The sequence below is a fragment of the Ischnura elegans genome, chromosome 1 (genome assembly GCF_921293095.1).
Source record: "Ischnura elegans chromosome 1, ioIscEleg1.1, whole genome shotgun sequence".
Classification (NCBI taxonomy): domain Eukaryota; kingdom Metazoa; phylum Arthropoda; class Insecta; order Odonata; family Coenagrionidae; genus Ischnura; species Ischnura elegans.
The window spans coordinates 130,289,585-130,302,547 of record NC_060246.1 but is presented as its reverse complement, the minus strand read 5'-3'; the positions used below and the strand labels follow the sequence as shown (position 1 = coordinate 130,302,547).

Genomic DNA, 12,963 nt, shown 5'->3' with positions numbered 1-12,963 from the left:
CTCTAATAGTGCTCCTGATATAGCCTCATCACACAAATGTTCTTAGTGATAGCTCAAATGCTTTTAATTCTGATATTTAATGGCGTAACAAAGTAAACCATTCAAAAAATGACATTACTTGATGCAGATAAGTGCACAAACAGGACTCACAGAATTACTGTTGCAATCAGGGAGAGGAAAACCCCAAATGTTAACCGTCTGCATGGGTCTCTCCTCTTTTCATACGGGTGACGGGAACCTGATCCTCCACATTTGCCAGCACAGCGGCAAAAACAGAATATCAGCCCCACACATGGAGCTAGGATGGCTAAGGCAAGGGCCACACCAGATACGGCAGCCACACCCACCCAATGGGTGACAAGTGTCTTCCACTCAGTGGCAGCATCGCCTAAGCGGATTCTACCAGGTCCATCAACCACCACCAAACCTGGTAAAGAAAGAAATACAAACATTAGCATTCAGGGGTATATATATACATAGCAGCTGATAGATCAAAACAATAATTACAATTCAGATAAGTAGCAAAAAATAAGTCTGACACATCATCAGGAGAATTAATAGCATAAAATTCATCAATAGTGAAACACTTCAACTACGATTTTAAATACTTTTTCTTCCTGTTGCTTCAGTACAACAAAGGAAATTAAATGTAATACCTAGATAAAAGCATAATACCTATCAATCAAGATGCGGTATGAGAGCCAAGTTTCCACTTTAGAGAATTTAAAAACGGCATAGCAGTTAAAATAAACATTTGTCAAGACGACAGGTAAAAATCTCATGAGGAATAAGATTAAAATTTGAGCACATTAGTTTCTGCTCAAGCTACTTTAGAATCTAGAAATTTAAAAAATAAAAACGAATAATATAGGTAAGTACAAAATGTTGCCTATTCAAGCTATGATGATATAATTATTACTTTCGAAATGAAATTATTTTGAAAGGATAAAAAAAATAACATGTGTCATCTACGTAAAATAGTAGTTTACTGATTGTCACGAATTCTACAGAGGCAAAGAATAAAAACAATTTTTACAGCCATTTCCTGGAACCGCAGCTTCTCGGCATTGCAGCTTCCATACGTTTTCGCTGCTCTTTTATTATTTCCCTGGTTTCCATGGTCTAACCAAGTTACAAACGTCGTCGTCGCAGGTCCCAAGATTTTAAGGCGATTAAATGTGTAATTTACCCCAATATCAACAACATATTTTGCTTTTAAAGTCGTCCGATATCTCAAATGCAATTTACCCTTTCTGCCATAAACAAATATTATTGGTCAGAATCCTACGCTATCGCAAAAATGGTTTTATGCTAGTTAAATGCTAACTAGTATGCCTACGAGGTCAACATTGCATTTTCAATTACAACCATTGAGGATACCCTAAATTATCACGACCACACTTCATCAAGTGAAGTATTCGCATTAAATGTCGTTTATTCATAGCAATATCCACAAGACCCACGACTCTGGACACCCATGAAATTGTCGAGAGCGAAGATTAGTTATACATGGTAAACGTAAACTAGGTTCACGTTGACTTTGAGGCACATCCAAGTAATCAAAAGTGCGGCAATATAATTTACCTGATATGTGAATTAGAATAATGTCAAAAATTCCTCCATTGAAGGGAAAGTGTCAAGATGAAATAATGAAGAACCTCCGTTTCTACACGGTTATCTCATGGTGGGAAATCATTATTCACGCGGAGCTCTCACGCAGAAGAATTCATTTGACAAGTCCTCTTATCAATTCACCAGGCGCCCTTTTTTCAATAATGACAGAGGCTCCTCCTAACATCCCTTTTCAACCTTAAAAAAAAGATCCACTGCCACGGCTCCCTCAAACCACCTTCCACCGGAATGAAGGGCAGCCTTCACTTATCGACCAAGCACCCCCACAAAAGGTGCGGTATAGGTGCCACCTTTTGGAGGGAAGGATGCGGTGCTCTAAAGGCTCAAAAGGGCCTAGGGAGGAGTGGCGCTCGAGAGAATGCTGGAGCGAGAAGAGGTTGAGAGTCCGGAGAGGGATGGTGCTACTGTCTATAAAAAAGCAAGATACCCGAGTTTGAGGAGCTCTTCCGTCTACACGAAGCAATCAATTTCAATGCAACATAAAGCATGCGTAAGATAATTAATTTCTACGTTGGATCATTATCTTTAATAAAATTTCGGCGCCGTATTGTTTCCAGTACTTAATTTTTTCTCAAAAGTGTACCAGTTTTTTGCGCGTAAAAATCAAAATGCCCATCATTGAGCGCTTAGAATTCCCGTAGTTTTCCTTCCAGTAACTTGCAATTTGCATTTCTTGCAGTTCCGATAACTTGCTGATGCGTTTTCATATTAGAAAGCGCCAGATCTAGTACTAACAGTTGGCCGAAAATGAATTGTTTGTAGCACTAAAATTGATCCATGTCCAGCTCGTTGGAAGGAAGAGGGTGGCAGTCGCGGGCAGGCGGTAGGCTCCGCCTTTTTTTTCCTCAGGTGGGGGAGGCGCGATGGGAGGGGTAGACTTGCGGGTTGGTCGCTCGAAAGCACTTAAAAATAGCTCTCTCTCCAGAAGGACCGTGGAGGATGAGTCTCGGAGCAGGGGCGAGTGGAACGGCGAGGAAAGACGAGCGAGAATGCGTCTTGCAGACGAAATGGCATCATGTGGCATGTCACGGAAAATGGTCGAGGAAGAAGACAGGCGGACAGATGAGGGGATTCCATGGGCGGAGTTTTGAGGGGGCAGGAGAGCATTCTAAGTAAATGTAGGAAGATAGAGGTTCTAACGATTATTTTGGAAAAGCGGAGGTATTTATTTAATTACATTTGTGGGGCATATCGTAGAATTAATATTGTAGGTATATAATTTGGAAACTCCTCCTGTGTAATCGGCCAACTTGAATGGTGATTTGTCGGAAAAAATTACGAAATCTGCACATTCAAGTACAATGAAAACATAATTTTAATCTTAGATAGTACTTGAAAATGTAGCTTTCAAAGGCTAATTTAAACAAAGTTTTCAGAGGAGGTCCCAGGGGATCCCCCTGTTTTCACTGGGGGATATTCCATAGCCCTTAAACCCTCGGCAGGGTTGCTGCACTCCCCCCAAACATAAAACTCGAAACTTCTCCGGTGGGAGGATCACAGAGTTCGTACACTGAAATGCGTTTGTTCATTACCCTTGGTAATACAGGAAGTAATAAATTTTAATATCTTTAATTGAGTTTATGGCGCAAATCGTACAATAAATATTGTATATAATTTGTAAACTCCTGCTGTGTAAACGTCATTAAAAGAAATCTTGTAAATTCAAAATATACGGGGTGACTCAAATATCATATTTGTGTGCATAGAGAGTAAATATACATTACCATTATATTTTTTAAACCCAAAGTTTACAGCCAGATGGGTTCGTGAAAAAAATTTTTAAATTATATTTAAAAAAAATCTATTTTTTGACTGATTTCGGCTGTTACACCATTATCAAGTACATAAAATATAAAAAATATGGTGAGGACTGGTTTAAATATACTATGGTTGTTAATGGAAGGGGATTGGTTCCGAGCTGGGATTGTTAATTCCTGGGGGGGTAGGGGGAGAAAACAAAGTTTGTCATTTGGGTTGTGGAGGTGGGAGATTTGGGAGGGTGATAAGTAATGAGGGGGATGGATTGGGAAAGGTTATGTCGTTAAAAAGTTTCCGTTTGATGCCACCTCCCGAATTTCCAAGGCATCCATCCTCCTTCCTTTACAGGTAAACACACATTGAAACATCAATCAAAATGCAAGAAATGTGTATGCGCGGTTAATCCGGGGCAGAAAGAAGTTAGTCCAAATGCTCGGATGAAGAAAATTCAGAAATTAATTCTAATAGCAGTTTCGCAAATCGGCTTCACGCAAAACACGCTATGCAAACTCATAACGCTCGTTGGGAAAGAATAGAAATGGCAAGATAAGCGTCTGACGCCCGGAATCATGTCTAGGAAGGAAGATGGCTGGGGAGAAAAGCGAAATAAGTACAAATTTGGTTCTGTTTGCAAGCGAATAGAGGATGAACTACAAAAATTTAGGGGGAAAAAGGGTATTTCGAGGAGCACAGGCAATATGAAAACATAATTAGGTCCAAAATAACGGAGGAAAATTTGGGGCCGTGTTAACTGACTCTGCATTTGATTTCAATAATGTTGAGGACCTTTACCAGGGATAAAACTCGGCGCGATATCTTGTTGACGACATCCGGTGTGAGAATTAAAAATTAGCCAATGCAAAAAACTATTTCTTTTGAATTTGAATGAGACAGAAATGTGGAATGGATTGTGGAATCAGCATAAGTGTAATATCGAAGGTAGTGACTTTACATTTGAAATTCATTCACTCCAGGATGGACCTCGTAAGAAAAAGCGAAATACGAGTGCAAGAGGCGGAAAATGCCTTAGTGCCTTACCTAATATTAGAACAACTACCAATTGTCATTAGGACTCGGTATCTCTCACACCCCTCCGCTGTTTCCAGTTCATTTCCGCCCTAGTCGAACAGGTGCAATTTGCTTCAGTCATCGGATGTCTCCCTAGAGGGAAGTGAATACTCAATGAGCACATGGCCAAATACAACCCATGCACCGATCCAGAGAGACAGAAAATTAATTGCAAGTCGAGACAGGGGACGATTCGGGCGGATAAAATGTACGCACGTGGAATCAAACGAAGAGGAGACTACCGTTTCAATCAAGAGGGACACTCAGTTGAGGATATCTACAGGGAAAACAGGGGACGGACGGCATAAACTATGAGATAACCGTTAAGTAACACCCAACGTGGTTCTTGGAGAGACTTAGCTTGGAACCGGATGACGTGACTTCCGAATAACTATCGCGTGACACTGGATGATAACCACCAATGCAATGAGAACTCGCGAACGTTCAAATTTTCTTGGAAAATTTTAAACAAATAACGAGACACCCTTAAACCTTAAACTACAATATGTAATTGGAAGTGGAACTACGCATTGCTTGCGTTCGACTGAAGACAAGGGGATAGAATAGCAGAGATCCAGACGATGAGATCAAGCGGCAATACATGTCATGCGTCCTATCAAAATGCACCGCTGCAGCGCGCTGGTAGTTTTACAGCCCCAATCACCATATATTAAGCGAAAATCATGGAAATTATTGATTTTATTAGCTCTAAGAGTGCCTACATCGCAGTAGCTTGAAAATGTTGACTGCTTCCAATAGTATTTTGTCACTGACGATGAGCCTTACCAAGAAAAGCTTGCTTCAGAACCCTAGAACGAATGCACTCCTACAGAGGGGCAGTTTCAGCGGAAATACCTTCCTCCACTCAACAGACTCCCTTCCGTAAAAAAAGTACTCGAATTGCGATCTTAACTACAGGAAAAAATAGAAATTCGGCTTGTTATTCAATTTTCACGTGAAATAAGAACGAAAGAAGCCAAATATGATGCTCTGAGTTAGGGATACCTTCTATGCAATGATGCGGTCACATTGCTCGCTGCAGTCATTTTATCCCTTGATGACATTGTAATACAAGGAGAAATAAGAGAAAGGATATCTCCACGAGTCGAGACAGCGATGGGAGAGTGTCTCCACTAACCGGTTTGTTTAGTTTAAGCCGGCCAGGTGGACGAAATTTTTTTGGCGCGGCGACATACGGAGTATGAACTACTCGCTTGTCATACTTAATCAGTGGTCACGCCAAAATGATCCGAGGAATGCGAGGGAACATAATACTGCATCGAGGCAGCCAGGGATAATAGGTCTCGAATTTTAGTACAACGGTTGAGCGGCCATGCTTCGCATCTCAGCATAGAATTTCATGGCAGCATTCACTCGTAGAGTGAAAATTACCTTCACCTTTTGTTTCGAATAAAAAAAGGTATGTGACTTCAGAAATAGGCCTTATTGAGAAGATTCCAGTTTCGAAGCAAGCAAAATTTGGAGTGGAAAAGAATCTTATTCGACCCAGCTCCTACGAAAAAATTACGACGATGGAATTAGATGGTAACTAATGAATGGACTTCACACCGCAGTTATCTCAGTCTATCAAAGCCACGCACCTGTGCGATGGAAAACCAATAAAAACGAGAGTGAATAATTTAGCAATTGAAGGTCCACAACTATGCGGAATGTAAAATATCGTACAATAACAAGCTGATATATTTCATAGGGAATATATCAGAGGAGGTTACTAAGGATTAGTAAAGATTTCTCATACAATCCATTCAGCTAGCACCCTAATTACAGAATTACATCTTTGTCCAAAAGTAGGGCTCGGATACCCTAACACTTCTCATATGTATACGACATTTAGGTGAAAGCCCAGAATTAAAAAGCGACACAATAAATGATGAATTCATTGTAATTCTTTCCTGGCAAATTATTTGCGTGAAGTATTCCCTCCACCGGATTTATTCGTTGTAGGTATATCATCAACGTATCAACAGGCGACTCCATCGTCATCACGGTGAATGAAAACCGGTGGATGATTTAAACTGGTTTTAAAAAAATTCACCCAAAATTTAAACCGCTGGAAATCCCGAGAATACGCAAATGGATATTATTTGCTGCGGTTGCGGTGAGAATTTAACAAAAATATGAAATATAAAGAAGAAATAAATATTCAGCACCGAATCATTCGCACACACCGTGGTGGATCCTAGATGCTGCCAACCAGGAGTACAGAAATTGGCACTTCCGCAAAATAAAAACGCTCAACCTCGAAAGACTTGCGTGTTAGGGCCGCGCGTCGGTTAACGCTCGGGTGTTGACCCGTGAGGGGGGAGCCGACGACACGGCCAAATGACGCACCAGCCAATCAAACGAGCCCGTGACGCCACGGAGTTAATCAATCCCGCAGTGGTCGAGAGGAAGGACAGCCCACGCGAGAGGAAACGGGAACCAGCACCCAACACACCCGTTAACAGCCGCGCTAAACTCCTCCTCCACCCCCTGCCCCTGACGTCGGTCCCCTGGGGTCTCCCGCTATCAGTCGCGCTCATCTGTCGTCTCTCCCTCCCCCCCCAAACCCGCAAGCGCACACACCCCCCCGGATCGCCGCTTTTAAAAAATGCTTCCCTCCCTGAATGCTTCTCATCTTACGAAATCCCACTCCAACTTCCCAAACGAATGCATTCCTTTATCTTATCCCTGCCATCAAAAACACACACGGCACGAACTGGGATTACCCCCCAGAAGACCCCCCTCCGCTGCCTGCGTTCTAAAAAGGAACTCCCCCCCCTTCCCCCCGGTAGTTCTCACACCCGCCTCCATCCTCATTCTCCAGAGCACACAGCTCTTTCCCACAGACACTCTTTCCTTCCCTTATCTCCCCTTCGCAATCCTGCCACATAAACGTCTCCGCTTTGCGCGCATAGCCAGAGACAAGACTGCCAGGCCTCAAAAACATGCCCCGCCTTGCCCACGTTCCCAGATCTCTCCTCTCAACGCAAATGCGTTGCCAGGGTATGAGCTCTTTTCATAGTGAATTTTATTTATTTACAAGCGATAAAAAAGTCTTTTAGGCTGAATACATTCTTTTTTTCGCTGGACGAATACGATGAACTTTCCTTGATAAGAACCGTCTCACGGCCTCACCCGTGCTGTTCATGCTTGCATTTCCGAAGGTGGAAGTCTGGGTAACGTTCCCCAGGTTATCCGCTCCCTTCTTATTTAAAATGCCGAATAGAAGTTATGAGAAAAATATAACGCCTAGGTAACCTACATTTTCTAACAAAAAAAAACATCGGGAGTCAAATGTATTCTCAATGAAATTCTCTCACAAACCTTTTCACACAGTATTGCTGTTAGCTCAAACATTACTAAGTTAAAATAGCTCTCTCATATGAAGTTTGCAATGTATGGTGGGTCTCAGGCAAAGGGGAAACGAAAGATCGTTTTTGTTTTAATTTTCTTAGATAACCAAAAAAATCCCATTAATTGTCTCCATCAAAAACTTTTTTCGAGAATAAAATGAAATAATAATAATAACCGGAATTTTCTCCTTACTCGTTTTTCTTCCGAAGCTGCGTCCATAGCAAAAAAATCTTCTAAAGATGCCCTTTTTTTCCTTTTCCTTAACAAAATACACAAAATTACCCACTTTTTCCAGTGAAAACACTATATAATTAAATTTTTTTTAACGTAAAGGCGTGAGGATAATTTAGACGACAGACAATAAATGAAAAAATGCAAAAACTGAACGCATACAACTGAACAATACAATCTTGCAATGGTACCACACTTAATACACCTGCATATGCAGCCCAGAATGTTTTGAAATATTTACTTCCAGAAATGAGTTCTGTCACCATTGTCACGCTTTGCTGTTTAATTACACCCGGATTGTCTTTCGTAAGAGATGGAGGGATTATGAAATTTTATTTCGTTTCTTTCGAACGCTTTCAACGTTCTGGGGCTGAGCTTGAGTATTGTTCTCAGTCACATTAATAGAAGTGTGGTCTGAGTTCTCTCCTGAGCGTATCTATGAAAACAATGACAGGTACTCCGTCAATGTACCTCTATCTATCTTGTAATTATCTTGGCACCTTCCCCCAGATCGCTCCAATCACCTCGGTATGTCCAATAACCCTCTCCGTTTCCCCTCGCTGCATCGCACCCCTCCTGCGAGGTAAGGACCTTGATTGAATTAGCACCTCATCGATCCAATCAATACCAATTTTATCGCGCGTCGGCCAACGAGCCTTCTAACGCAATATAATCTGTCAAAATATTCGGAGGGACTATTATAGGAAGGGATAGAAAAAACTCAAAAAAGGTGCTCAGAAAACTTCAATGATTACGTTTAACCTATTTCCGCCCAGAAAAATGTCTGAAAGTGAGATTTGAACACGTCTTTTTAAGCAAGTGGGATTAAGTTTACCAGCAAAAATAAAATAATAGATGGATTAGGTCAACAAAACATTTAAAAACACATTTTTAGCAATTTTAAAATAAATTAGAGCGTAGTTTTTCATCTATAGCCTCATACAGTAGAATTATAGGGTGCAGCCATATGCCTACGGTGAGCGGAAACGGTTAACATTGAGAATATGCGCTATTGGAAGAAAATGTTGTATCGGAGCGCAATCAGAGGGAATTCGACGTTTACTTCGCATTTTTTTATCAAAAGAAAAACCACAATCGACAATCGTAACAAAAATTTCCATTCTTTCGTAAACGGCTCTGCCCCATTATCCACTACCACAATTCCATTGACCTCGCAGCGCTGTCGAGACCCCGCTTACTTGGCATACCAGCGAACAAAAACTTCGGCTACCAGCAGCTCGATTCTGTAAATGTGATATGGCCGTCACAAGCGGATTTCGTCAATGTATTCACGGCTTTGACGCTGGAGCGATTCTGAAACTTTTTAGTGACGTCACTCTCACAGCCGCGTCCGTGAAAGTATTCACGCCCAAGAGGGCCCGTGGTAGCTTCGTCGCGGCAATGCGCTCTAATTTTTCATTATGAATTAACGCTGTGATTGATAATTAATAGCACATTATTCATTAATTACGATGGTGGCTATTTCATATTGTCACTTCCCATAAGTAATATGTATTAAAAACAAATAAAAGAAATGCGTAAAGTTAAATTTACATTCGCGTCCTATTTAAATTGATTGGCCTTCATTGCGATTGAAGTTGGTGGGAAGTTAAACCTTGCGCTGAGGGTTTGACAATTATCTTATATTTGTGCATCTTCTAGAATGTACAAGTAAAATACTCACAACTTTATGTTCATAATAATTTGGAGTAGAACCAATGGTAAAAGTATTGTGCGGTACTGAATGTTAACAGATTTATTTAATATTTGTTTCGTAAGTTCAAGCCTTCGATTTGTTTTTATTAACGAGAATGGAGGCTCTTTACATACCTCCGCTACTTTTGCATGAGCATCAATGTCACGGAGGCAATAGATGCACATACTTCGGCGGCAGATACGCGATATCAACAATCCCTTCGAGACGCGAGATTGGCGATGGATCACTGAGTTCACACCACGATTAATTCGTAGACGATTAGATGGCTTGCCGGGGCATACTTTAGTACGTTAAGATAAACATTGATCATCTATTCCATCTCTTCCATGCATTATTGCTGCCGTTCAGTAACACGACCAACATGATTCGTTTTTCTGTTGACACAATAGAAATACTAAGACATGTAAATATCTCGCCCTCAAGCAGAAACTGTTAATAATCTACTCGTATTCGCGCCAGAAACATTTTCATCAGTATAAATCGTGAATAGTGGCATGTGCTTGCACAATCAGACATATATGTATACGCACCACAGCGCATTTAAAATTATGTACTGAAATGATGAGAACAGCTCAAACGCATACGAGAATGAACCATTATTAAATAATAAAATAACACTTGTTATCATTCCGCGTAAGCATTAGCTCCATACTATGAGGAAATAAGAGCTAATTGTGCAATTACGAGCCCGCTACGTGATAACTGACTTCGATACGCAGCACTTGACAACATATAAAAGAGGTAATATACAGTTTATAGCTACAAACTAATTAAGCAACCGTAAATTATCATTAATAGGTACTTTTAAAAGAAAAGACCTCACTCAAAATTGAGTAAAGAAGTATTATTTACTTTGGGAGTGAATATTCCACGGCATTGTATATGTTTCTCTATGGTAACTGAAGTTGCAGTTGGCCGCTGAAGTAAGTTTGTATCGGAGATTCTGATTCGTTCCTCGCGTCCGCACAGCTACCAACATAAGAAACTGAAGTGATCGTTCGCAATCCGTCAAACATCTCACGACACAGGCTTACAGGATCGCTTGAACGTCTTTCACGGTGAGAGGCGTGAGAACTCCACTGTGGTTCGAACCACGCGAAGCACAGGTATGACATTTACAGAATCGAGCTGCAGACATATTTTACTCTAACAACTCATGTTCAGGGTTGATATGTAGAATCATCTCTGAAATATTAACTAGCTATGAATATTGGGGCACAAACTTAGCTTTTCAAGTAAACCTTATCTCTCAGAGAATATTTCCCCTCAGACTTGAAAATAAAGGAGAGTATGAAATAATAGGGATTATATTATAAAACGTTACATAGACTGTAATAAACTTTAGGAATATCGCTGAATAATGTTCAGCCATTGAGAATAAAACATAGTGTAGGCCAAAGTACTGACGGTCTACGGTTTCATATGAATTTTAGCAATTCGATTACTCCATCATCAAGAAATTATACTGTCAATTTCACAACATTCCAGGGGCAGCGAAACAGTCTACTGGCATCAGTGGCGCAGCGAGGGGGGTTTTAGGGGATAAAACCCCTCCCCCCAGAGATCAGAGTCATTTTTAATTTTAATCCATTTCACTTAATTGGATTAATATTACTAATAGAATAGTGTAAGGATTGATAAAATATCACTCAGAAATCTGTAAAACTCACCATTTTGAGCCATTTATCTAAAAATTTTCTAGGGGAGGGCCCCCGCACCTCCCGCTTACCCTGGCGGATATTCCACAACCTCAGACCCCCGAGTATTTGTTTCGTCCAACCCCCCCCCCCCTAGCCATAATTCCTAGCTGCGCCCCTGACTGGTAAGTCGCTTTCGGATGATATTATTATTTACAGCTCTCTATTCAGGATGTAATCGTAATTGATGACAACATATAATAAACAAAAAAAATAAAATCCGTGATAATGATTGACATGAAATTAAGTGTACTCATTTCACACCAAATTCTTCTTTTGAATTGTCTACTTCATGTTAGGAATAACGGGGTTTGGTTTAGGGTGCAGGAATAGGCGATGGCTAACCTTTGGGGAAGAGGATGGATATTTTGTTTGTCAGAACGGTGCGAGCGCAAATATTTTCTAGCCTGAGGCTTTTAGATCGGAATAGGCCATCGTTAATTTTAATTGTATACAACTAAAGAGGCTGGGGGATAAGGGATAGTCTAACGTATTTCCAAATATCTTTGTTCCATAGGAGTCATGGCGCACTGTTCCTTTTTCTATTTCGAAGTGAGTGGCGAATATACTGAACTGGCAGAAATTCATATCAATCAACTTGGCAAAAATTCCACACGACCGAGTATCGCCTTCGTGCTCCTCTGTCCATTGTGAGGAGCATAACTCAATCCATGTTCCTAATTCCCCGTAGATAAAACTCCGAAACTCAGGGCGCTAAGTGAAATGGGGCTTCAGGAACTTGGATAGCGGAGTAGACTTCACTAAGGCCCGGAGGGAAGCAGACCCTTGGTTTGATCCCCGGTCTTAGGGATTTTTTTCTCTTGGCAATTAATGCGAATTCCTCCTCATTTCACGCGGCAGGTTTGAAATTCCTCACATTTACCGGTAGACACTCAAATTCCGAGACACCACCGGGCGAAACCGGAAAAGTTGGCAGCCCTACCACACCTCTCTCCCCCCGCAACAACACCCGACCTCTCTCCTCTCGAGAGGCTTCCCCCTTTTTTTAGAGCAGTCTAGCCACTCCGCAACAGACACCCCTCCAAGTTCACTCTCACTCGCACATAGGCATGCACGGACTCACGCACGTGAAGAGGAGGCACGAACGAACGCGTGCACTGAGAGACAAGCGATCCCCATTTACGGAGACCTCCTCCTCCCCCCTTTTGGCTCCGCTAGAGTACGCGAGAGAGAGAGAGAGGGGCCAGCCAGCCACTGCAGACGGTCGGCCAGACAGCTGTGGTGGAGCCGGGGAGGCGGCATAGGGAAGAATGGGGCACACATACACAGGAGGGGGGATGTAGGATATACGGAAAAAGACGGGGAAGGAGTGTTGAGATGCGAGATGGGGAGGGAGAGAGGTTTCGGAAGGGGATGGTGGTGTGCTTCGTGGGGGATGGTTGCGAGGGATACGGCTATGGAAAAGTGTGTACACACGTGAAGAGAGAGGAGGGGAGGGAAATCGAGAAAATGACTGTGGTACAGGCACGGGGGGAGGGGAAT

The 12,963-nt window shown here is 41.7% G+C and overlaps 1 protein-coding gene across 11 annotated transcripts in view; it reads right to left on the bottom strand.

Annotated features, from left to right (window-relative positions):
- LOC124169661 (prominin-like protein) overlaps positions 1-12,963 on the bottom strand; it is a 164,293-nt gene that overhangs the window by 28,477 nt on the left and 122,853 nt on the right. For all 11 annotated transcript variants that reach the window (XR_006867197.1, XR_006867198.1, XM_046548316.1 and 8 more), the window contains exon 2: positions 151-427. Coding sequence is in view for 9 of the 11 variants with exons in the window: in XM_046548316.1 (XP_046404272.1) it covers positions 151-427 (277 nt within the window). In the remaining 2 variants the exon portion in view is untranslated. The remainder of the gene's footprint in view (positions 1-150; positions 428-12,963) is intronic.